At 40.3% G+C, this 22,856-nt stretch overlaps 2 protein-coding genes and 1 pseudogene across 3 annotated transcripts in view; all 3 read right to left on the reverse strand.

The window, feature by feature from the left end:
- Window positions 1-1,706: 1,706 nt before the first annotated feature.
- LOC113461325 (fasciclin-like arabinogalactan protein 8 pseudogene) lies at window positions 1,707-6,106 on the reverse strand (annotated as a pseudogene). The gene has a single exon (XR_015974498.2). The product of XR_015974498.2 is annotated as a fasciclin-like arabinogalactan protein 8 pseudogene (transcript).
- LOC148699590 (uncharacterized) overlaps window positions 1,707-22,856 on the reverse strand; it is a 44,178-nt gene continuing 23,028 nt past the window's right edge. The window contains exon 8 of the mRNA XM_089928263.1: window positions 1,707-2,104. The gene's annotated coding sequence lies outside the window, so the exon portion shown is untranslated. The remainder of the gene's footprint in view (window positions 2,105-22,856) is intronic.
- On the reverse strand, window positions 10,736-11,374 carry LOC103697381 (uncharacterized). The gene has a single exon (XM_008779221.1). It carries the CDS (start codon window positions 11,372-11,374, stop codon window positions 10,736-10,738), a length of 639 nt encoding a protein of 212 aa, XP_008777443.1.

The raw sequence follows: 22,856 nt of genomic DNA on the forward strand, positions 1-22,856 counted from the left end.
CTTGGCCCAAGTCCCTTAGGACCGAAATTAGGCAATAATGCCTACCCAAGCCTATGGCCGAATGCACTTACAAGTGGCTAACTATTCAATGGTTCAAAAGTTTTTCCCCCCACTTCATTTGGCTCTATTTGTAGACTCCCTACAATGGCCTACAATGGCTTCCATTCGGCTGGCTGTTTGCATGCTATGGCAACTCCTTGGGAACTTCCCTTGCATGGCTTGCTGTCTTGATTCGGTTGCCATTTGGTTGGCTGCTTGCTTGGCTTGGCGGTGGTTGCTGGCGGTTCCTTGCTGTTGTGGCCTTGGCCTGCAGTTTTGGATGTTGGCGGTTTCTTGCTGTTGGCCAAGCTTTGGCTACTGCAGAGGCTGAAGTTGGCTGCTGTTGGCACTTGCCTCTGCAGAAGATGGAACCTGCTGTCATGGCCCGGCGCACTGGCTTTGCCCGTGCCGCGCGCGGTCTGGCGGGCTGCGCGTTGGCATGGGCAAACCAGGCGCTGCCTTGGTTTTCCTTCGCCTGACCTTCTGGTTTGTGGTCGGATCCCTTGGCTGCGTTGGTTCTGTCAGTCTGGCCGCTGGGCGCATGGGCGCTGGGCGCATGGGCGCTGGGCGCATGGGCGCTGAGCGTCTGGACGCCGGTCGCCTGGGCGCTGGGCGTCGGGGCGCTGGTCGCCTGGGCTCTGGGCGTCTGGGCGCTGGACGCCTGGCGGCTTGCCGGTTGCTCGATGTTGGCTCCCGCGCGCGCATGGGCTCGGTCGGTTGGTGGTTGGTGCGCTCGGGCGGTTGCTGTCTGCAGCGCATGGCACGCGCGCGCGCTGGCGCTGGCGGCCACGCGCCTGCGCGTGCCAGCGGTTGCCTGCCGTTGCCTCTGGCGCGTGCGCGCGCCGGTCTTGGGCGCCAAGGGCCCGCGCGCGCTGCCGGTTGCCGGCCGTTGCTCCAGGCCTGTGCGCGCGACGGTCTTTGGCGCCAAGGGCCCTTGCGCACGGCGCTCCCTGGGCGCGCGGCGGTTGCCGCCCGTTGGTTGCCTCTTGCCCGCGTGCCTGCTGTGCCTTGGCGCGCGCGGCCCGCTGCTGTCGGTTGGCCCTCTGTGGCTTGCGCGTGCCTTGGCTTGTGCTGGGCTTGCCTTGGCCGCGCCTGTGCCCGTCCGGATATTGATGGCTTGCTGGTGTGCGCGCGCAATGGCTTGGACCAAAGGCGTCCAATCCTTGCGCGCAGCTGGAATTCTGGTTTGGCCCTGCCGGCCAATGGATTTGCCTTGCGCTTGGTCCTTGTGGCCTGTCGGATGTCTCGGTTGCAGTGGCGCCCCAGCCGAAGGTCTGCGGCCTTGGGCGCGCCACTGCTGTGCCCAGTCGGTGTTGCCAATGGTCCAGCCCTTGCTTGCCAAGGATGGCCGAACCTCGGTTGTGCCCCAAGGAATGAAAGAAGGCCTTTGGGCGGACATGAGCCTTGCTCTTGCTCCGCCTTGGCCTTCAAGATTTGGCTGATTTGGTGAGGTGAATTAGGAGGAACCTCACCACCTAGTAGATCCAGACTGTAGAAATATATCTGCATAACTACACTTGGATTCCTTCCAGATAATCAACTGATACCTAACATTCAAAATAGAATCACTAGAGAAGAATCAAAACACTTGGAAACCTGTTGCACTTGCTATATCACAAATAATTCAAAATAGAAGAATCTAAACAGAATCAAAACAAAATTCATCATTCATTGTACGACAAAGGCATTAGAATATATCATAATGTACACCAAAAGTATCACAACGTATTACAATCAAAAGTATCACGATGTACACCAAAACAGAATCCTCTCTCCTCTCTACCATAATAGCTGTAGGACAAACATACTGTCAGACACCATGTATACAAGAACATAATGATGGCTATGAGGGTGTTGGCTGGAAGACTGCTGCTGGCTGTGAGGATGATGGCTGGGAGGTTTCTGCTGGCTGCAAGGGTGATGGCTGGGAGGTTTCTGCTGGCTGCAAGGGTGATGGCTGGGAGGTTTCTGCTGGCTGTGAGGGTGCTGGCAGGGAGGCTGCTGCTGGCTGGGAGCAAACAGCTCTCTTCTTGGATGGTCTCTGAGAGCGAGGAACCTCTCTGACCTGAAACAATAAACCAAATATGAACCATTAGTCCATTACAGTAATAGTGGCTGAGTGACAGTAATAGTAATACTTGTTCTCTCTCTTTTACCACCCACTTGGCTGCTGTCTCAACTAGATTAACTAGATCTACTTCCCTGAACCTTCCTCTCTACCTTCTCCTTCCTGGACCCTCTGCAAGTGCTAAAATTATGCCCCCATTGTAGGCAATTGCTACATTTCAGTGAGACGCCCTTTCTTCTAATTCTAGTTGAATCCTTTGGCTCATACTCTTCCTTTTTTCTTGTCTCCTTCGGCTCATCCATTGATAAAGGAGTATTACTTTTTAGAGTGGGAATAATTCCAAAAAAAGAGACTAAAAAATGTACAGTAAAGCAGTCTGCCACCTTGATATAGTTGGAGATTAGGAGAGATAAGACAGGTTTTCAAGAATTTTCACATAATTGCGTCAAAATGTCACCAAACATCATAATCATTTTACCATTTTGGATTTGAGGCATAATCATTTATGAGGAGAATGTCATTGTATTCTCCCCAATAACTTTTATTTTACTTGCAGTTTTCTTTTAGATTTGTTACATCTTGATGGAGCACTAGTAAGCATTCCCCTTTAAATTTTTTATGGCTTTTCCTGTTCTTTCCAAAAACTTCCTAAAATGTAAAAGACATTATTCATATTCATAGGGAAGGTAGTAGGATTGTTGGTACCCATAAACTAAAGTGCCAGCTAAGGATATCATGGGAAAGTGATACAGGATGATCAATCATTTGAAGAAAGCAAGAATGAAGGTACGATATATTGACTAGTATAGAATATGCCATGTCGCATGTTTTATAATTTAATACGACCACTAATATAGTCAAATTACAACTAAAGAATAGTAAGCCTAGTAAGCTTAGTGGCACGTTCAGTGGGATCTTGTGTAGTCATCATCACATTGGTTCCAATAAGACGCTGTGTAACTACCATCATGCCATTGTAAAAGAAAGTCAAGAAAGTAGCTACAAAGAAAGTGGCCGTTGTGCTAAGGCCACTCGTGGAGCGGTATGAATTATTTACAGCTTCAATAGCGGAATGAGTTAAAAAGCTTGTTCCTATAATAAAAAGCTGATATGTTCAACCACAGTCCATTGCCGTATATCCTGTCGAAGAGGAAACTGATCCTATCCTTCTGGTGGATTAATCAATTTTACATGGAAGTATTGCAGTTCCTGAAAAACCCGAATTTGAGGTTCAACCACAGTCCATTGCAGTTTATCCCGTCGAAGAGGAAACTGATCCTATACTTGTGGTGGATGAATCAATTTTACATGGAAGTATTACAGTTTCTGAAAAACCCGAATTTGATGTTTCAGCTCATCAAGAGGTAACTGCTGAATATTATTCAATAGAACTCTTGGAATTCATTAATCAAGGGAGCACAAAAATCATGCCAGCAAGGTTACGTCAAATTGAACAGTCAAAGGATATTTCAGTCAATACTTGGTTAATATTTGAGATTATTGGTCATAGTGAATTGTAGAAGATTGCTAGTGAAGTTAGCAAATCTATGCCGAGAATAATTCTTGACCGCTTGTCCAGGAATAAAGAGCAAAATTTTAATAGCTTTACAGCACCAACAATTTGCATCACAAGGATTAGGGGGAAACCTTATCAAGGGGGGCGACCTTATCAAGGGGTGCATTTGGAGCTTCTCTATGTGATGCATACTCTATATGCCAAGAGGCAGCATGACAATATAGACATCGCTTTGGCCTAATACCCAGCAATATATATAATTAAAGATCCTCATGTGGATTATGGATAATATGGGTCTCAATATTATACGAAAAGCTGCTTGAAGATCGAAATGATAAATTCGATTTGAAAACGAACTAAATAAATAGTATTATATATTATCTAGTTAGGGATTTCACAAATGTTTTGGCCAAAAGGCCAGTACAAATGATAATGCCTTACTATGATAGTTTCCATTCTATAGGCCTTTCAAATTTTTAGTCTCTTCCACTCTTTTTGGAAAACATTGGATGGCGGTTCGTAGGATACTCTTGCTCTCTCTAGGAGTTATAGTTTTCAGTAGCTGTCAGGAGTTATAGTATTATATATCATCTAGTTAGGAGGAAGAAAGATAAGCGTCGAGAGAAAGATGCAATGCCTATTTATGGAGATAATGTGTGCCTTATTAGAAGATAAACCAAAATCCCCATTAATGCAGAAGATAACACCGGATCTCTATGGACACGGAAGATCCTTTGAGTAATGTGTGGGCCATTCTAGTCCATAAGAGTATTCTGTGAAGGAAGACATATGGCAAATCGAGATTATAATTGCGGGATTTTATTCTACAAGTACCGAAGGGATGATGACAGACATTCAGTTGGTCTCTTGATCATTGGCCAACAAGATGTGACGAGCAATGTTTGCACCCATCTTAGCAATCTAGGTGGCACCAAGAGCAGGTGCCACTTGGATCAAGTTTGATGATTCATAATCGATGAGGGTCATGTGACTCTTGCTGAACTGGATAGAGTTTAGCCGTAATAAATTTCACCAAGTGTGAATGCACAGATAGAAGAAAGAGGGTGAGAGCTCAAGATCTATCCATGATCAACTCCAATACATATGAGTAGATCGAGATGATCAAAGCGATCTTAGAGATACTTCCAAGTACAAGAATTGTATTATGGGCTCAAAATAGAGACGACCAATACAAGTCATGTTAGGATAAGCTAAAACTGATGATATATGGCTATCAATTTGATGGTTAATATACTGGAAGATAACTAGCGTCAGTTATTAAAGCCGTTAGATGTAGAGGCCATGCATGGGTAGTAACTACCGGAATGGACAATTATTATATTTTAGTAATTTGTACTCTGTATTAGGATCCTTGGACAATCAAATCAATATATTTTATCTTATCTTAGTTTTCCATAGTTCATACCTTAGGAGTAGCGCTATAACTTAACTTAGATCTATACTACCTAGCCAAGCACTTGGACTCATGCTATTTTTTATCCATCCTTCAATCACCATCACCTTGCTTGTTGATCCGATGCTAGTGACACACTCGGAAGCATCTACTCTCACCATTTGGTCTGTTACCACTAGAGGTGGGCATTGGGCCGGGCCGCCCATGGCCCGGCACGGCCCGGCATGAAGCGCTTGCTACAGTAACGGGTCGTGCTAGGCACGGCTCATAAAAAGGAGCCGGGTTGGGTTAAGAATTTCTGGCCCGCGGGCCGAGCCCGGCACGGCCCATAAGGGCCTGGGCTGGCACGATTCGTAGGCCAAGCACGGCACGGCCCGCGGGCCAGCCCGGAACAGCCCATAAGGGCCTGAACCAATGGACAGATGCGGTGCTGGCGACACGGGAGGTGTCGAGGGAGACGTCGTCGCCGCGGGAGACGACGGAGAAGTCGTACCTGCCGGTGCCAGTGGAGGCCATGGTGGCGATCCGGCCCTTGGCAGTTTTGAGCGAGGATTTGGGGGTGTAGGTGAGGAGGGCGTGGTACTGGAGGAGGGTGACGAGCTCGGCGCTGGAGAGAGAGTGGAGATCGGGGACGCCGGAGGCCTTGAAGGCCTCGTCGTTGGGGGCGAAGAGGGTGAGGCCTTTATCCATGGCGGACTGGAAGATCTTAAGGACACCAGACGAGGCGAGGAGGGAGGCGAAGGTCTTGCAGCCGGCCTTCTCGAGAAGGGCGGTGAGGTTGGAGGAGGCGGCGGAGGGGGCGGCGAGGAGGCCAGGGAAGATGATGGGCGCAGATATCTCAAGGACAGAGAGGTTGTAGGGGACCTCGCGGACGGTCTTGGTGTAGGAGTCGAGTTTGGAGCCATAGGCTAAGCCTGGCACGGCCCGTCTGTCCATGGCGCCCGTGCCAGGCTTAGCCCGATGCCCATCTCTATTTACCACTCTCTTCTGGCACACCCAAACAGGACTCCACTAACAGGTCTCATGGCATGTCCAAACGAGAAGGAAAGCACACCAACAGAAATCGAATTAAATTAATGAAAAATAAAAAATGAAGTAAAAAGCTAAAAATATAAATAAAAATATACAAAAATAATAACAAAGTAAATATGAAAATGTAAAATACTGACAATTATAATAGTATAATGATTGTTACTTAAAAAGTTCATCATATAGCTATGTAATACAATAGAAAGTCCCCCAAAAGAACTATTGTGATTGGTAACAAAATTTTCCTTAGTTAATAATTAATATAAAATTGATATATTTTGGTAAATAGCTAAACAAATATTAGCATTTAATTTAATATTTCTTTTCCAAGCATTCCTTTGTTTTGCTTTCAAAAAAGGGATTAGAATCCTGATTCTATCTCCCCGTCTTCTAGTCATGTTCCATTCCAATTCCAATTCCAATTCTTCATTCTTGTGAACCAAACATCAGAGTGGCTTTGGGATTTGAAGATAGATTCCAGAATTGATGCAATGCCTAAGAGACTTGAGCTATCAATGTGAGAACCTTTTACATTACCTTGTGCTACCATATTTTATTAAAAATCATCATATTAAATTACGAAAAAATATTGATATGAGCATTTTCATTTTTTAAAAGCTGTTTTGTGGATTGTTTTGGTTCTGCTAAAATGGCATTGACTAATTCTAACTAAGATTTACTGGATCCGTATTACTTAAAAGGCCCATTTAAATTTGAAAACAAGCAAACAACACTTACCAGCATGCAAAGGCTATCACATCCACTTGCTAATATATGTGCTGGATTACCTTTTACTGAAAGATGGGAAGATGAAGAGCAAACAGAGTAACATATCAAAGTGGTTGCATTAAAAAGCTTCAGTAATTTCCACAAAGTTGCCATTGCAAAATATACCTGGGCTGGTTTTTGTTAAAAATCAAGAGGATTCACACTCACAAATTATTCTATGGAAGAAAAGTGGAGAGGATTTTAGGCACACATGAATAACTTGTATTCCACTTATTTTTTCTTAAAAAACAACTAGAGTACATGGATATTTATAGGCATCATTAGATGGTCTTTTAACCTTTCTAATTGAATTGGTCATTACACCATTCATAACCCCAAATAAATCTCAAATAACTCCCTCTAAATAAATCCCTTATAACTCTATGTAACTCCCACATGACTAAAAACCCAAAAGACATGTAACTCCCATATGACTAAAATGCAATTACAAAATAAAACCATAAGTTACTAATATTAAAAAACAAGTTTAATAACCAACACCCTCCCTTAAACTTGGTTTTGCAACTCCAAGCAAACTCCTTAACTTGCAAAATGTTTCACTCTTGAGGGGCTTAGTGAAAATATCGGCAATTTGATCTTGAGACTTCATGTACTAGAGCTTCACTTCCTTCTTAGCCATATATTCTCTAATGAAATGATACTTTGTATCGACATGCTTGCTTCGCTCATGAAACACCGGATTCTTGGCTAATGCTATTGCTGATTTGTTGTCCACAAAAATCTCCGTTGGTTCTTCTTGTAACATATGAAGCTCCTTCAACAAATACCTTAGCCAAATAGCTTGACAAACACAACTTGAGATGGCAACATACTCCGCTTCACAAGTAGAAAGTATCACAATAGGTTGCTATTTTGAAGACCATGTAAAAGCCGCACTTCCCATAAAGAAAACATATCCCGTCGTACTTTTTCTTTCATCCACATCTCCGGCCCAATCACTATCACTATATCCAACAAGTGTGAAGTTATCAACAAATGAATAGATTAGACCATAATTAAAGGTACCTTTGATGTAGCGGAGAATTCTCTTGGCCACCTTCAAATGGGATGAAGTAGGAGCTTCCATATACCGACTAACAAGCCAACCCCAAATAGAATATCCGGCCTTGTGCAAGTTAAATATCTTAAACTTCCAACAAGACTTTTAAAGAATGTAGGATCTACCTTTTCTCCATCTTCATATCTTGATAATTTGACTCCACATTCCAGGAGGGTGCTCACCGAATTGCTATCATCCATCTTGAACCTTTTGAGAACTTCTTTAGCATAACCTTCTTGAGAGATGAACATTCCATCTTCCATTTGCTTCACTTCAATGCCAAGGTAGTAAGCCATAAGGCCAATGTCCGTCATCTCAAACTCTTGAGACATAGCTTGCTTGAATTCTTCAAACATAATAGAATTGTTGCCGGTAAAAATCAAGTCATCTACATACAAGCAAACCACGAATATATCTCCATTATCATTGACCTTTGTGTAAAGGGCATGCTCATAAGGATATTTGGTGAACTTGTTGTCTTGAAAATACTTGTCAATTTTGGTATTCCAAGCTCTTGGTGCTTGCTTCAAGCCATACAAGGCTTTTTTTAATTTCAAAACTTTGTCTTCTTGCCCTTTCACAATATATCCCAAAGGTTGTTTCACATAAACCTCTTCTTCAAGAAAACCATTCAAAAAAGCGGACTTCACATCCATTTGATGGATTCTCCAATTGTTTTGTGCCGCCAAAGAAATAATTAATCTAACAGTTTCCAAACGAGCAACGGGTGCAAATACCTCATCATAATCGATCCCAGGCCTTTGGTTGTATCCCTTGACAACAAGTCTTGCCTTGTGCCTCTCGACTTCTCCTCTTGAATTCTTCTTTGCTTGTACACCCATTTGACTCTGATTGCCTTTTGCCTTTCCGGAAGAGTGGTGAGCTCCCAAGTTTCATTCTTCTCTATGGCTTTGATTTCTTCATTCATAGCATCTCTCCACTTCTTGTCGTGAGTTGCTTCTTCAAAGCTTAGAGGTTCACTACCGGCAAAAAGACAAAAAAGTGTTAAATCACTTAATCTTTCCGTTACCTCATCCATGGCATCATATATGTCTTGAAGACTCCTTGTGCCTCTTGGTCCTTCACTTGAACTTGCCTCACTTGATGATGGAGATGATTGCACTTGAGCGGATGATGGAGGTGTTGAAGGTGGAGAAAGGGGCTCCACCTCTTCAAAGAAAGGAAAAAAGTCATACTCTTCTTTTGGAGAATTCCAATCCCATGAACTTGCTTCATCAAATTCAACATCTCTACTAGTGATGATCTTGTGACTTCTTGGATTGTACAACTTGTAGCCCTTGGACCTTGCATCATAACCGATGAAGACCAATTTTTCACTCTTGATATCTAGCTTGGAGCGCTTTTCATCCAGCACATGTGCATAGGCTATGCTTCCAAAAACACGCAAATGATAGACACTTGGTCTTCTTCCACTCCATGCTTCTTGTGGTGTTTGATTTGGCACACTCTTAGTAGGACACCAGTTGGATAAGTACACTGCACAATTAACGGCTTCGGCCCAAAAATCTTTGGGCATATTCTTGCTTTTTAACATACTCCGAACCATATTAAGGATGGTTCTATTTTTTCTCTCCGCAACCCCATTTTGTTGCGGGGATCTTGGAACCGTTAAAGGATGGTGAATTCCATTTTCTTCACAAAAATTTTTGAAAGCATTTGATGGGAACTCACCTCCTCTATCGGATCGTATAGCCTTTATATCAAAACCACTTTGTTTCTCAACAAGTGCCTTGAATCTTTTAAATGCTTCAAACACCTCCGATTTTTCTTTAAGAAAATACACCCAAGTTTTCCGGCTAAAGTCATCAATAAATAAGAGAAAGTACTTGTTCTTACCAAAAGATGGTGGATTGAATGGACCACAAACATCTGAATGAACAAGTTGTAGTGGTTCTCTTGCTCTTGTGCTGGCTTCTTTTGGAAAGCTTTTCCTTGATTGCTTGCCAAAGAGACATCCTTCACAAAGTTGATTTGGGTGGTCAATAAAAGGCAACCCATTCACCATATCCTTCTTGGCCAATAATTCTAGCCCATCAAAATTCAAGTGCCCAAGCCTCAAGTGCCAAAGCCAATTTGGATCTTCAACACAAGCTTTCAAGTATTTAGCAACAACGATTTGAAGGTTGAGCAAAAACATGCGGTTTCTTGTCATTTTAACTTTGGCCACTAAACTTCCGTTTTGATCTCTTATCGAAAGACTAGGATCTTTCATTTGAATATCATAGCCTTTCTCTAAGAGTTGTCCTAAGCTCAAAATATTATTTTTCATGCTTGGGCATAGAAAACATTAGCAATAAATTGATGATCACCATTTCTCAAGCGAATCAAAATTGTACCTTTCCCCTTGATCGATACTTTGGAAGAATCTCCAAAAACCACATTACCGCTTGCAGTTTCATCCAACTCCACAAATTTGCTTTTGTCACCGCACATGTGGTTGCTAGCCGCATTGTCAAGATACCATAAATTATGATCTCCATTTTTTTCTCCTTTGCATGCCAACAACAAAGTTTGCTCCGTCTCTTCATTTTCAACATAGTTAGCTTCTTCGGTATTTTGAGAAGAACTTCTACACTCCGAAGCAAAATGACCATATTTTTGACAATTATAGCAACGAATTTGAGATTTATCATACCTCCCTCCATTTGATCTCGAATTGTTTCCTCTTCCACGTCCTCTTGATTGATACCATTCTTGCTTCTTTTCTTCTTTGTTGGATGATCCACGACCACCTCTTCCTCTACCACGTCCATTTCTACGTCCACGACCTCTTTCGCCTTTCCAACTACGATCTTCTTTTTCTTTCAAAGAGACTTTTGTTTATAACATTTGCTCTAAAGTCCCTTGTTTCTTGACAACCTTCTCTTCATGAGCTTGTAGTGACCCCATGAGTTGATCGATTGTCATGGAGTCTAGATCTTTGGACTCTTCAATGGCTACAACAATAAAATTGAACTTGGGATCCAGTGAACGAAGGATTTTTTCAATAACCCTCGTATCACTCACATTTTCGCCGTACCTCCTTAGTTGATTTACGACGGTCAACACCCTTGAAGAGTAATCCGAGATTGATTCGGATTCTTTCATATGTAAGGCCTCAAATTCACCACGCAAAGATTGAAGACAAATCTTCTTGACTTTGTCAACTCCTTGATAGGAGTTTTGGAGAATCTCCCAAGTTTGCTTCGAAGAAGTTGCATTAGCAACTCGTTGTAGCATGCCATCATCCAAACATTGATGGATGATCATGATGGCCTTCCGATCCTTCTTTCTTGTGGCTTGTAAGGACTCCTTTTGAGCTGGAGTCAAGGAATCTTCATTCTCCGATTCCATGTAGCCTTTGTCAACGATCTTCCACAAATCTTGAGATCCCAAGATTGCCTTCATACGGATACACCAATTTTCATAGTTATCCTTGGTGAACCGCGGCATAAGAAACGGAAGCATTCCATTTGCCATCACTCTTTCTCACAAGAAAAGTCTTGGCTCTGATACCACTTTGTTGGAAATCAAGAGGATTCACACTCACAAATTATTCTATGGAAGAAAAGTGGAGAGGATTTTAGGCACACATGAATAACTGGTATTCCACTTATTTTTTCTTAAAAAACAACTAGAGTACATGGATATTTGTAGGCATCATTAGATGGTCTTTTAATCTTCCTAATTGAATTGGTCATTACATCATTCATAACCCCAAATAAATCTCAAACAACTCCCTCTAAATAAATCCCTTATAACTCCATATAACTCCCACATGACTAAAAACCCAAAAGACATGTAACTCCCACATGACTAAAATGCAATTACAAAATAAAACCATAAGTTACTAATATTAAATAACAAGTTTAATAACCAACTGTTTTCTCAGAAATGATGACCATTTGTAACCGTGCTACCCCAGACAGCATGGCATAATCCATAGAAACTACTGAAACCAAATGACAAATAACATAGGAAGAGAGTATCCTTATAAGGGAATGATATTTCTAAAAACTCAAAATTACTTAGTTCTAATTGACAGCAAATCAAGAGAAGTGAAGACAATTACAGCACTATGGAGTGAAAAATTAAATGACTGTTTCCCTATAAAAGAGTGTATCAGTTTGTCAACAACCGAACACGCACCATCTTGGTGCAAACTGTATAATGAATCATCCAGATAGGCAAGTTATATGCGAAACTCTGCCGATGGAAGGATAAAGCCTAATCAACATTGCAACCTTCACAAAATTTGTGATAGAATGCTGTCACAAGTAATATTCCATCTATAGATACTGCACTGGAGAACAAAAATAAGAATTTTATAATGCGATGGAAAAGAGATATTACACCTAATCTGAAAGTAGATAGATGAGAATTTCAAGATCCTAGAAGTAGTTTAAGGAAATTATCCGAGGTGAGAAGAATATGGTGTATAATGGCATAATAATTATAGAAATAGCATCATTTTGGGTGGTCTTTTTGAGGATGATAGTGGTATTTTGATGATTAATACAATGATTAAGAGTATATTACAAGTTAATTCGATACATCATTAATAAGTCTGTCACTCTCGATACATTAGTATAATGAGATTAAGATGTATTTCAATGATTATTAATGAGATAAAATTTGTGATAGGAAAGAGATAGTGAATTCTAAATTCTAATTCGGCAAAGTTTCAAGTGAAACATACTTTTAAGTGGACAATAGTAATTTTCATTGTTTGGAGTATGTAGCACTACCATGACATATATTCAAAATTGTTTAAAGGTTATTTCATTGATTATATGGATGAATCTAACCTTAAGTTGCAGCAAAGTGTGGATTGAGTCGACCCCAAGATTGATTGAGTCGATTCCGGCACATCAAGAAACCATCTGGCACACTTCTGCAAAAATGGCACGGATGAACAGTACTTGGGTCGACCCAAGAAAAGGATGAGTCGACCCAATCCTCAAGCCTCAAGAAAACAGTTCTCTGGAAACCCTGAGAGGGTCGACCCAAATGAAACTTGAGTCGACCCAAACTTGAGTCGACCCCAAGTTAACATGAGTCGACCCAAAGGCAATGACATTCAAAAATAGGTTCTCTGGAAACCCTGAGAGGGTCGACCCAAGTGAAAGTTGAGTCGACCCAACTGAACCTTGAGTCGACCCAAGTGAAGGAAGGCTGAAATGCAAGGTTCTGTGGTTCTGAGAGGGTCGACCCCAGTAAAAGTTGAGTCGACCCAAGTGAAAGTTGGGTCGACCCCAGTAAAAGTTGAGTCGACCCAAGCACGGGCAGAAGCATAACGGCTAGTTCTGCAGAAGTACTTTTTGACCTCCCAACAGTGAGTAACGGCTAGTTTTTGAATTCTAACCATTGGGGCTTGTCCAATGGATGAAGGAAACTATTTAAAGTGACACTATTCATCAGAGGAAACATCCTTTTGAAAAATATCAAAACTTACACAAGAAAGACAAGTGCCCTAATCTTCTTCATCCAAGTGCTTCATTCAAGAGTCAAAAGAAAGTGGTTGAGCAGATTCCAAGAGATATTAAGAGCTCCATCCACCCTTGAAGAGTGAAGCATTCTTGACAAAGAAGAGAGAAGTCTCATCAAGCGATAACTATTCTCTAAACTCTTCTTTGTAGCTTATATATGTTATATATGCTCATCTAGGAGCTTCAACTTTCTTCTTTCTTTTTATTAATCACCTTGTAAAAGTTTGTTGGTAAGCCCGCAAAACCAACGGTGTAGGTTTATTGGTGAACCCGTAAAACCAATTGTGAAGGTTCGTTGGTGAGCCCGTAAAACCAACATAGGTTCTTGGTGATCCCGGAAAACCAAAGTGTAAAGGTTTTTGGATTGTGAGCCCGGAAAACAATCCAACTGTAATCCACGGGATTATAGTGAATTCCCAAGGGGTCGCTTGGGGAGTGGACGTAGGTGCTTAGGAGAGCACCGAACCACTATACTTCTTGTGTGTTTGTATTGTACATTGTTCTAATTTCACTCACTCATCAATTGACAGAGGTAAGAAGAGAAACCAATTCACCCCCCCTCTTGGCTTGTCACCTTGGGCAACAAGTGGTATCAGAGCGAGGTGCTCATATAGTATTTGTTGATCTCACAATCAAGAGACAAAGATCATGACAACCCAAGTGGGATGTTCTATGAGTGAGGGGCAATCCACAAATAAACCTCCTCTATTTAATGGCACTAATTACACATACTGGAAAGCTAGGATGAGGATATTCATTCAAGCTCTAGACTATGAAATGTGGTATATTATAATTAGAGGACCTCACACACCCACAATTAGTATAGAGGGCACTATCATTCCCAAACCAGAATGGATTGGAATGAGAATGATAGAAGACTAGCACAATTAAATGCTAAAACAATAAATGTACTTTACTGCTTACTAGATGTAAGTGAATTCAATAGAATATCTACATGCATCTCCGCAAAAGAAATTTGGGATAAACTTGAGGTCACACATGAAGGAACTAATCAAGTTAAGGAGTCAAAGATAAACATATTAGTACATAAGTATGAGTTGTTTAAAATGGAATCCACTGAGTCCATAACTGAAATGTTTACTCATTTCACGGAAATCATAAATGGGCTAAAGAGTCTAGGAAAGTCTTATACTAACTCTGAATTGGTGCGAAAAATTCTCAAGTCTCTACCAAAAGTTTGGGAGGCCAAGGTAACCGCAATTCAGGAAGCAAAGGACCTCAATACACTGCAATTGGAGAAACTTCTAGGATCACTCATGACCCATGAGTTGACTATGAGGCAAAATTCAGAAGATGAGGTCAAGAGAAGAAAGACCATTGCCCTAAAGTCTACCACTCCAAAACAAGAAACTGAATCGGAAGAATCTGATAATGATGATGAACTTGATGAAGAAGGAATGGCTATGCTTGGAAGAAAATTCAAAAAATTTATGAGAGGTAAGAAGAGATTTCATAAAAAGAAACCCTTCTTCAAAGGTAGCTCAAGCAAAGAAAAGGGTAAGGACAAAGAGAAAGAAAAGAAAACACCAATTTGTTATGAGTGTAACAAGCCCGGGCATTTTAAGATAGATTGCCCGGAATTAAAGTGGATGGCAAGGAAACTTAAGAAGAAGAACTTCATGGCTGAATGGAGTGAAAGTGAGGAGTCAAGTTCGGAAGAGGAAGATCATCAAGAGACGGCCCAAATCTGCCATATGGCCAATGACGATGAGGTAGATTCTGAACTTGAATGTGATTTTACTGTTGATGAATTACATGATACATTTTTAGAACTCATGGAAGAACACAAAAAACTGATCAATAAAAATAAAGTTCTAAAAGAAGAAAATCAATCCCTTATCAAAGATAAGCTGAAACTATCTAATAATTATGAAACATTAAGTAGGAGACTCACAAATGAAACCAAGAATATAATTGCTGAAAATGTCAAGTTAAAAGAAGATGCTGAAAAATATAAATCCTTAGTAGACAAGTTTACACTTAGCTCAACCAAATTAAATATGATTCTTTATAGTCAAAAAGCTGTATATGATAAAGCTGGATTAGGATATAAAACAAATAGAAAACAAAAATACTTAAAGAACATATTTGTAAAAGCTAAAAATGAAAATATAACTTGTCATTGTTGCAATAAATTAGGACATAAAGCATATGAATGTAACTATAGAAAGTCTAGCTACAACAAATTGAGTAACAATTATAAGCTTAAATCCAAGAAAGTTGGGTTCCAAAAGGAACATCAAGTACTAACCCTAAAGGACCCAACTTAGTTTGGGTACCTAAAGCTCATTCTTGATCTTGATTGCAGGGGTGTCTTGCAGCTAATAAGGTGGATAAACGATAGTATCTAGATAGCGGCTGTTCAAGACACATGACCGGTGACGTAGACCAATTTATCACCTTGGAGTCTAAGAAGGGTGGAGTAGTAACCTATGGAGACAATGGAAAAGGGTTTATCATTGGAAAGGGTAAAATTTTCATTACTCCATCTACCTTCATAGAAAATGTCTTATTAGTTAATGGTTTGAAACATAACCTACTTAGCATAAGCCAATTTTATGATAAAGGGTTTAAAGTCACATTTGAAGCATCAGTATGCATAATCACAAATCCTAAAGATAATAGCATTGTACTTATAGGACAAAGGCAAAGAAATATTTACATGGTAGATCTTCATGAATTAGGCAAGAAAAATGGATTATGTTTAATTACTAATGAAGAAAAGAAAAATGAAACAAGTTGGCTTTGGCATCGTAGACTATGATATGCTAGTATGGATTTAATATCAAAACTAGTCAAGAAGGAATTAATAAAAGATATGCCAAAATTGATCTTTGAAAAGGACAAAATTTGTGGACCATGCTCATTAGGAAAACAAACAAAATCATCCTTCAAATCAAAGAATATAGTATCAACGACTAGGCCTTTTGAACTCATACATATAGATCTATTTGGACCCACTAGAACTGCGAGTCTAGGAGGGAAGAAGTATGGACTAGTTATAGTAGATGATTTTTCAAGATATACATGGGTTTCATTTTTGGCACATAAGAATGAAGCATTTTCAGCATTCTTGAAACATTATAATAATATCATAAATGAAAAGAAGCTCACCTTAATAGCAATTCGAAATGATCATGGAACTGAATTTGAAAATCAACACTTTGAAGAATTTTGTAATGAAAATGGTATCTCACATCAATTTTCAACACCTAGAACGCCTCAACAAAATAGGGTTGTTGAACGGAAAAATAGGACCTTGGCAGAAATGGCACGCACAATGTTGTGCGAGTCAAATCTTCCAAAGTACTTTTGAGCTGAAGCTATAAGCACTGCTTGCCATATTCTAAATCGGGTTTTAATACGACCTATAACCAAGAAAACTCCTTATGAACTTTGGAAGAATAAGAAACCAACCGCTAAATATCTTAGAGTATTTGGATGTACATGTTTCATTTTAAACAATGGCAAGGAGGATCTAAGTAAATTTGATGCCAAGTCAGATGAAGGTATCTTCTTAGGATACTCCACATCTAGCAGGGCATACAGAGTGTTTAATAAAAGAACTCTTGTAGTCGAAGAGTCAGTTAATATCATATTTGATGAGTCTGATAGTGAGTCTGCTAGGAAAGAAAATATCCTTGATGATGATGCAGGAATTATTAACTTTGAAAAATTGAATCTTGATGACGTGCCGAATCAAGATAAGAAAAATGATCGCGTGCCACCACAATCTCAAGACTTGCCAAAGGAATGGAGATATGCATATGGACACCCTAAAGACTTAATCATTGGTGATCCATCTCAAGGGGTAAGAACTCGATCCTCTCTTAGAAATTTAAATGATTATCTTACTTTTGTTTCACAGTTAGAACCTAAGACTTATAAAGAAGCTGAAAAAGATACCAATTGGATAAATGCTATGCAAGAAGAATTAAATCAATTCAAAAGAAGTAATGTATGAACATTAACTGAGAGACCAAAGCATAACTCTGTAATTGGAACAAAATGGATCTTTAGAAATAAATTAGATGAAAATGGGGTAGTTATAAGAAATAAAGCTAGACTTGTAGCTAAGGGATACAATCAAGAAGAAGGGATAGACTTTAAGAAAACATATGCTCCCGTGGCTAGATTAGAGGCTATTAGGTTACTTCTAACTTTTGCATGTTTCATGGATTTCAAGTTGTATCAAATGGATGTAAAAAGTGTCTTCTTAAACGGTTTTATAGAGGAAGAGGTATATGTAGAGCAACCTCTTAGTTTTGAAAATCATGAATTGCCAAATCATGTGTTTAGACTACATAAGGCATTATATGGACTAAAACAAGCACCTAGGGCTTGGTATGATCGACTAAGCAAATTTCTACTGAATAATGATTTCAATAGAGAAAATGTAGACAAAACACTTCTTCTTAAAAGAGAAGACAAAAATCTGCTAGTGGTACAAATATATGTAGATGACATAATTTTTGGTGCCACAGATGACAATCTTTGCAAAGAGTTTGCTAATTTAATGCAAGGAGAATTCGAGATGAGTTTAATGGGAGAACTAAATTTCTTTCTCGGGTTACAAATCAAACAAACTAAAGAAGGTATCTTCATTCATCAAACTAAGTATACAAAGGAAATATTAAAGAAGTTTGGGAATGAAAATCACAAGGGAGTAGGCACCCCAATGAATCCCACTAGTAAGCTAGACAAAGATGAGAAAGGAAAAAGTATTGATATGAAGCTTTATAGAGAATTAATTGGATCCTTACTCTACCTTACTGCTAGTAGACCAGACATAGTGTTTAGTGTGGGAATATGTGCTAGATACCAATCAGATCCTAAGAAGTCACACTTAAGTGCTGTTAAAAGAATCCTTAGATATTTAAGAGGAACTACAAACATAAGATTATGGTACTCAAGAGACTCCTGTCTAGATTTGCTTGCCTTCTCAGGTGCAGATTTTGCTGGATGCAAATTAGATAGGAAGAGCACTAGTGGAACATGTCAATTTTTAGGAAATAACTTAGTATCATGGTTTAGCAAAAAACAGAATTCAGTAGCACTGTCAACGGCTGAAGCTGAATATATAGCTGCCGGCAGTTGTTGTGCTCAAGTACTATGGCTTAAGCAACAACTAGAGGACTATGGAGTTAAACTAAATAACATTCCTATAAAGTGTGATAATACTAGTGCCATCAACCTTACTAAAAATTCGGTTCAGCACTCTAAAGCCAAACACATTGAAATAAGATATCATTTTATTAGAGATCATGTGCAAAATGGAAACATATGTATTGAGCATGTATGTACTGAGAAACAATTAGCTGACATATTCACAAAACCTAGATAGATTTTGCATGCTAAGGAGGGAATTAGGCATATGTGATCCTTTTGATTGAGGAGATATAAAAAGGAGCAAGCCGTATCATGATACTCTCCTCCCATTTCTAAAAACCCATGAAACATTAGTCAAACTAGTCATCTATAAATTTCTAACTCATGTATCATTGTCCCAGTAAGAATTTGTAAGGATTGGAAGAAAAGAAATTTTTTTTTAAGGGAAAAGGAAGAGAAAGAAAAATTTCTGAACTTGGGTCGACCCAACCAAGAATGGGGTCGACCCAACGTTGAGTCGACCCAAGAAAAATCTAGGGTCGACCCAACGACGGGACCCCACTGTTAAAAGGGGGACCCGTGAGCTATCTAGGGCACTGTATTCTCTTTGTCCTCTTCCGAAAACTCTATTCTCCACTCTCAAATCTCTTCCAATCATCTCCAAATAGTAGATTAGATCAAGATCTTGAAGAAATGGGATCCAAAAGAGCCGTAGCCAAGCGATCCGGGAGGGTTTCACGGACCACCCGTGCGGATAGAGTTGCTACAGAGCCTTCTACAGTGTCTCCACAAGGTGAGACACATGTAGAGCCTCCTCCTCCCTCCCCTTCAGTCCAACTTGCGAAATTTGCGGGGAGACCAGTTACCACGGAAAGATGGATCCACTCCGAGTTTTTGGATCAAGAAGGGTTCCGTTTGGGGGAATGGATCCGAAGGCAATGATGGGAGTATCTTTGCTCCCTAGATGTGGTGATCTACCCAGGATTGGTTCGTGAGTTCTATGCCTTCCTGAAAACTGGAATGGGAGGGCTTATATCTGAACTCCGAGGGGTAAGGGTTAGGGTTTCAGAAGAGAGTTTGAGTGAGTTGCTTCATCTCCCCTGCGAAGGAGCAACTCCAGAAAAGCCCGAAAATAAGTTGAGAGCCTTGCAGTTGATTCTTGAGAATGAAGACTTTGATTATTCAGAAAATGTAATAGCAAGCTCTCTTTCAGCTGAAATGAGGTTGTTGCACAACTTCATAGGTCGGATTTTATTTCCGAAAAGCGGAAGATTTGATCTCATTTCTGAGCGAGACCTGGTCGTCATGGAGCACATTATTCAGAGCATTTTCCTGAACCTCCCAGCTATGATACTCAGGCAGATGAGAAAGGTCATATGCAATTCCAGAGTCTCCCTGCCTTATGGTATGATACTCACCCTGATCTTCCGACAGCATGATATATCAGTAGAGGGAGAGATCTCCAGGCATCTACTATTCACTGACACATACACTGCACGATCCCTTATTCGCATGGGTTATGAGAAGGTGAACGGGCAGTGGGTACGTGCAGGAGCTGGGATTCAGGGTGATGCACCAGAGATTGGAGACCCCATCCCTGAGGATGAGGAGCCTACGGATCATCCTACAGCACCTTCAGAGGCTGGACCTTCGTCATCTGTTCCTGCGGGATACACAGATGAGTTTTGAAGTAGGATGACTGAGCTTATGTCAGCTCAGACGAGGACTATCACTGATGGACTGACGAGCAGATTGGATATTATGACTGCTGAGATTAGCGATCTTAGAGAGCAGATAGAAGCTCTACGGAGAGAGAGAGAGGTTCATGGACCATCTGTGCCCCAGGCAGCTGAGTCAGAGATTTCGGCACAGAGTCATCCAGCTCACCGAGCTCCACGCCAGACTCAGTCCCATCAGGCTCGACCTCCCCTCGCCACTTATGCTAGGAGGATGAAGACTAGATCACAGCCATTAGATACCCTCTAGGCTGATATTAGCATTATGATTAGAGCCTAGGATATGTATCTAGTTCTCATATGTATTGTGTTGATCATGTACTTTGTACTTTGATTGAGGAACATTGTATTTGTTTTATTTTGACATTATTGTACTACAATGTTCCATTTTGATCCATGAAATTGAAATGTTTGTTAATTATTGTGTCTACTTATCTATTCCCATGCACCTATTTGATGATAACTAAAAGGGGGAGAAGCAAGGAAAGAGAAATAAGTTGACAAACAAGTTGAAAATTATAATAGGAAAGGATATACATTTAAAGGGGAGCAATTTGTAACAATGAAAATGTTAAAGTCTAAGATTTAAATCGAATTTCAGAATTTGGCACATAGAATTTCAGAATTTGGCACATACCTTTCACACCTCGATACATAATCTGAAACTCATACTTTATCTCAAATTTTTGAAGTTTCATCTTTAATGAAATATAAAAGAAAGGGGGAGTAATTCAAAAGGTCAAATTGGAAATATTTGGATGAAATAGGGGGAGACTTCACTCTCAAATTTGAAAAGCTGAAAATCAGCAACTTGAGCCCTTCTAAAACTAATTTTAAGATAAGTATCAATAGGCTCATACTCAATATTTTGTAATCATCAAAAAGGGGGAGATTGAGGATGATAGTGGTATTTTGATGATTAATACAATGATTAAGAGTATGTTACAAGTTAATTCGATACATCATTAATAAGTCTGTCACTCTCGATACATTAGTATAATGAGATTAAGATGTATTTCAATGATTATTAATGAGATAAAATTTGTGATAGGAAAGGGATAGTGAATTCTAAATTTTAATTCGGCAAAGTTTCAAGTGAAACATACTTTTAAGTGGACAATAGTAATTTCCATTATTTGGAGTATGTAGCACTACCATGACATATATTCAAAATTGTTTAAAGGTTATTTCATTGATTATATGGATGAATCTAACCTTAAGTTGCAGCAAAGTGTGGATTGAGTCGACCCCAAGATTGATTGAGTCGACCCCGGCACATCAAGCAACCATCTGGCACACTTCTGCAAAAATGGCACGGATGAACAGTACTTGGGTCGACCCAAGAAAAGGATGAGTCGACCCAATCCTCAAGCCTCAAGAAAACAGTTCTCTGGAAACCCTGAGAGGGTCGACCCAAATGAAACTTGAGTCGACCCCAAGTAAACATGAGTCGACCCAAAGGCAATGACATTCAAAAATAGGTTCTCTGGAAATCCTGAGAGGGTCGACCCAAGTGGAAGTTGAGTCGACCCAACTGAACCTTGAGTCGACCCAAAAAGGTGTTGAGTCGACCCAAGTGAAGGAAGGCTGAAATGCAAGGTTCTGTGGTTCTGAGAGGGTCGACCCCAGTAAAAGTTGAGTCGACCCAAGTGAAAGTTGGATCGACCCCAGTAAAAGTTGAGTCGACCCAAGCACGGGCAGAAGCATAACGGCTAGTTCTGCAGAAGTACTTTTTGACCTCCCAACAGTGAGTAACGGCTAGTTTTTGAATTCTAACCATTGGGGCTTGTCCAATGGATGAAGGAAACTATTTAAAGTGACACTATTCATCAGAGGAAACATCCTTTTGAAAAATATCAAAGCTTACACAAGAAAGACAAGTGCCCTAATCTTCTTCATCCAAGTGCTTCATTCAAGAGTCAAAAGAAAGTGGTGGAGCAGATTCCAAGAGATATTAAGAGCTCCATCCACCCTTGAAGAGTGAAGCATTCTTGACAAAGAAGAGAGAAGTCTCATCAAGCGATAACTATTCTCTAAACTCTTCTTTGTAGCTTATATATGTTATATTTGCTCATCTAGGAGCTTCAACTTTCTTCTTTCTTTTTATTAATCACCTTGTAAAAGTTTGTTGGTAAGCCCGCAAAACTAACGGTGTAGGTTTATTGGTGAACCCGTAAAACCAATTGTGAAGGTTCGTTGGTGAGCCCGTAAAACCAACATAGGTTCTTGGTGATCCCGGAAAACCAAAGTGTAAAGGTTTTTGGATTATGAGCCCGGAAAACAATCCAATTGTAATCCACGAGATTATAGTGAATTCCCAAGGGGTCGCTTGGGGAGTGGACGTAGGTGCTTAGGAGAGCACCGAACCACTATACTTCTTGTGTGTTTGTATTGTACATTGTTCTAATTTCACTCACTCATCAATTGACAGAGGTAAGAAGAGAAACCAATTCACCCCCCCCCCCCCTCTTGGCTTGTCACCTTGGGCAACACTCTTAGATAAACAATTGAAGTCAAACATACGAAAACAATACAATAAATGAGAAGAAACTACTGGTATGAAATATTAGTTATTTCTTCCCATTTAAATCAGTCAATCCAGTTCCA

The sequence above is a fragment of the Phoenix dactylifera genome, chromosome 17 (assembly GCF_051530095.1).
Source record: "Phoenix dactylifera cultivar Ajwa chromosome 17, Ajwa_hap1_PhDact_Kaust_v1.1, whole genome shotgun sequence".
Taxonomy (NCBI): Eukaryota; Viridiplantae; Streptophyta; class Magnoliopsida; order Arecales; family Arecaceae; genus Phoenix; species Phoenix dactylifera.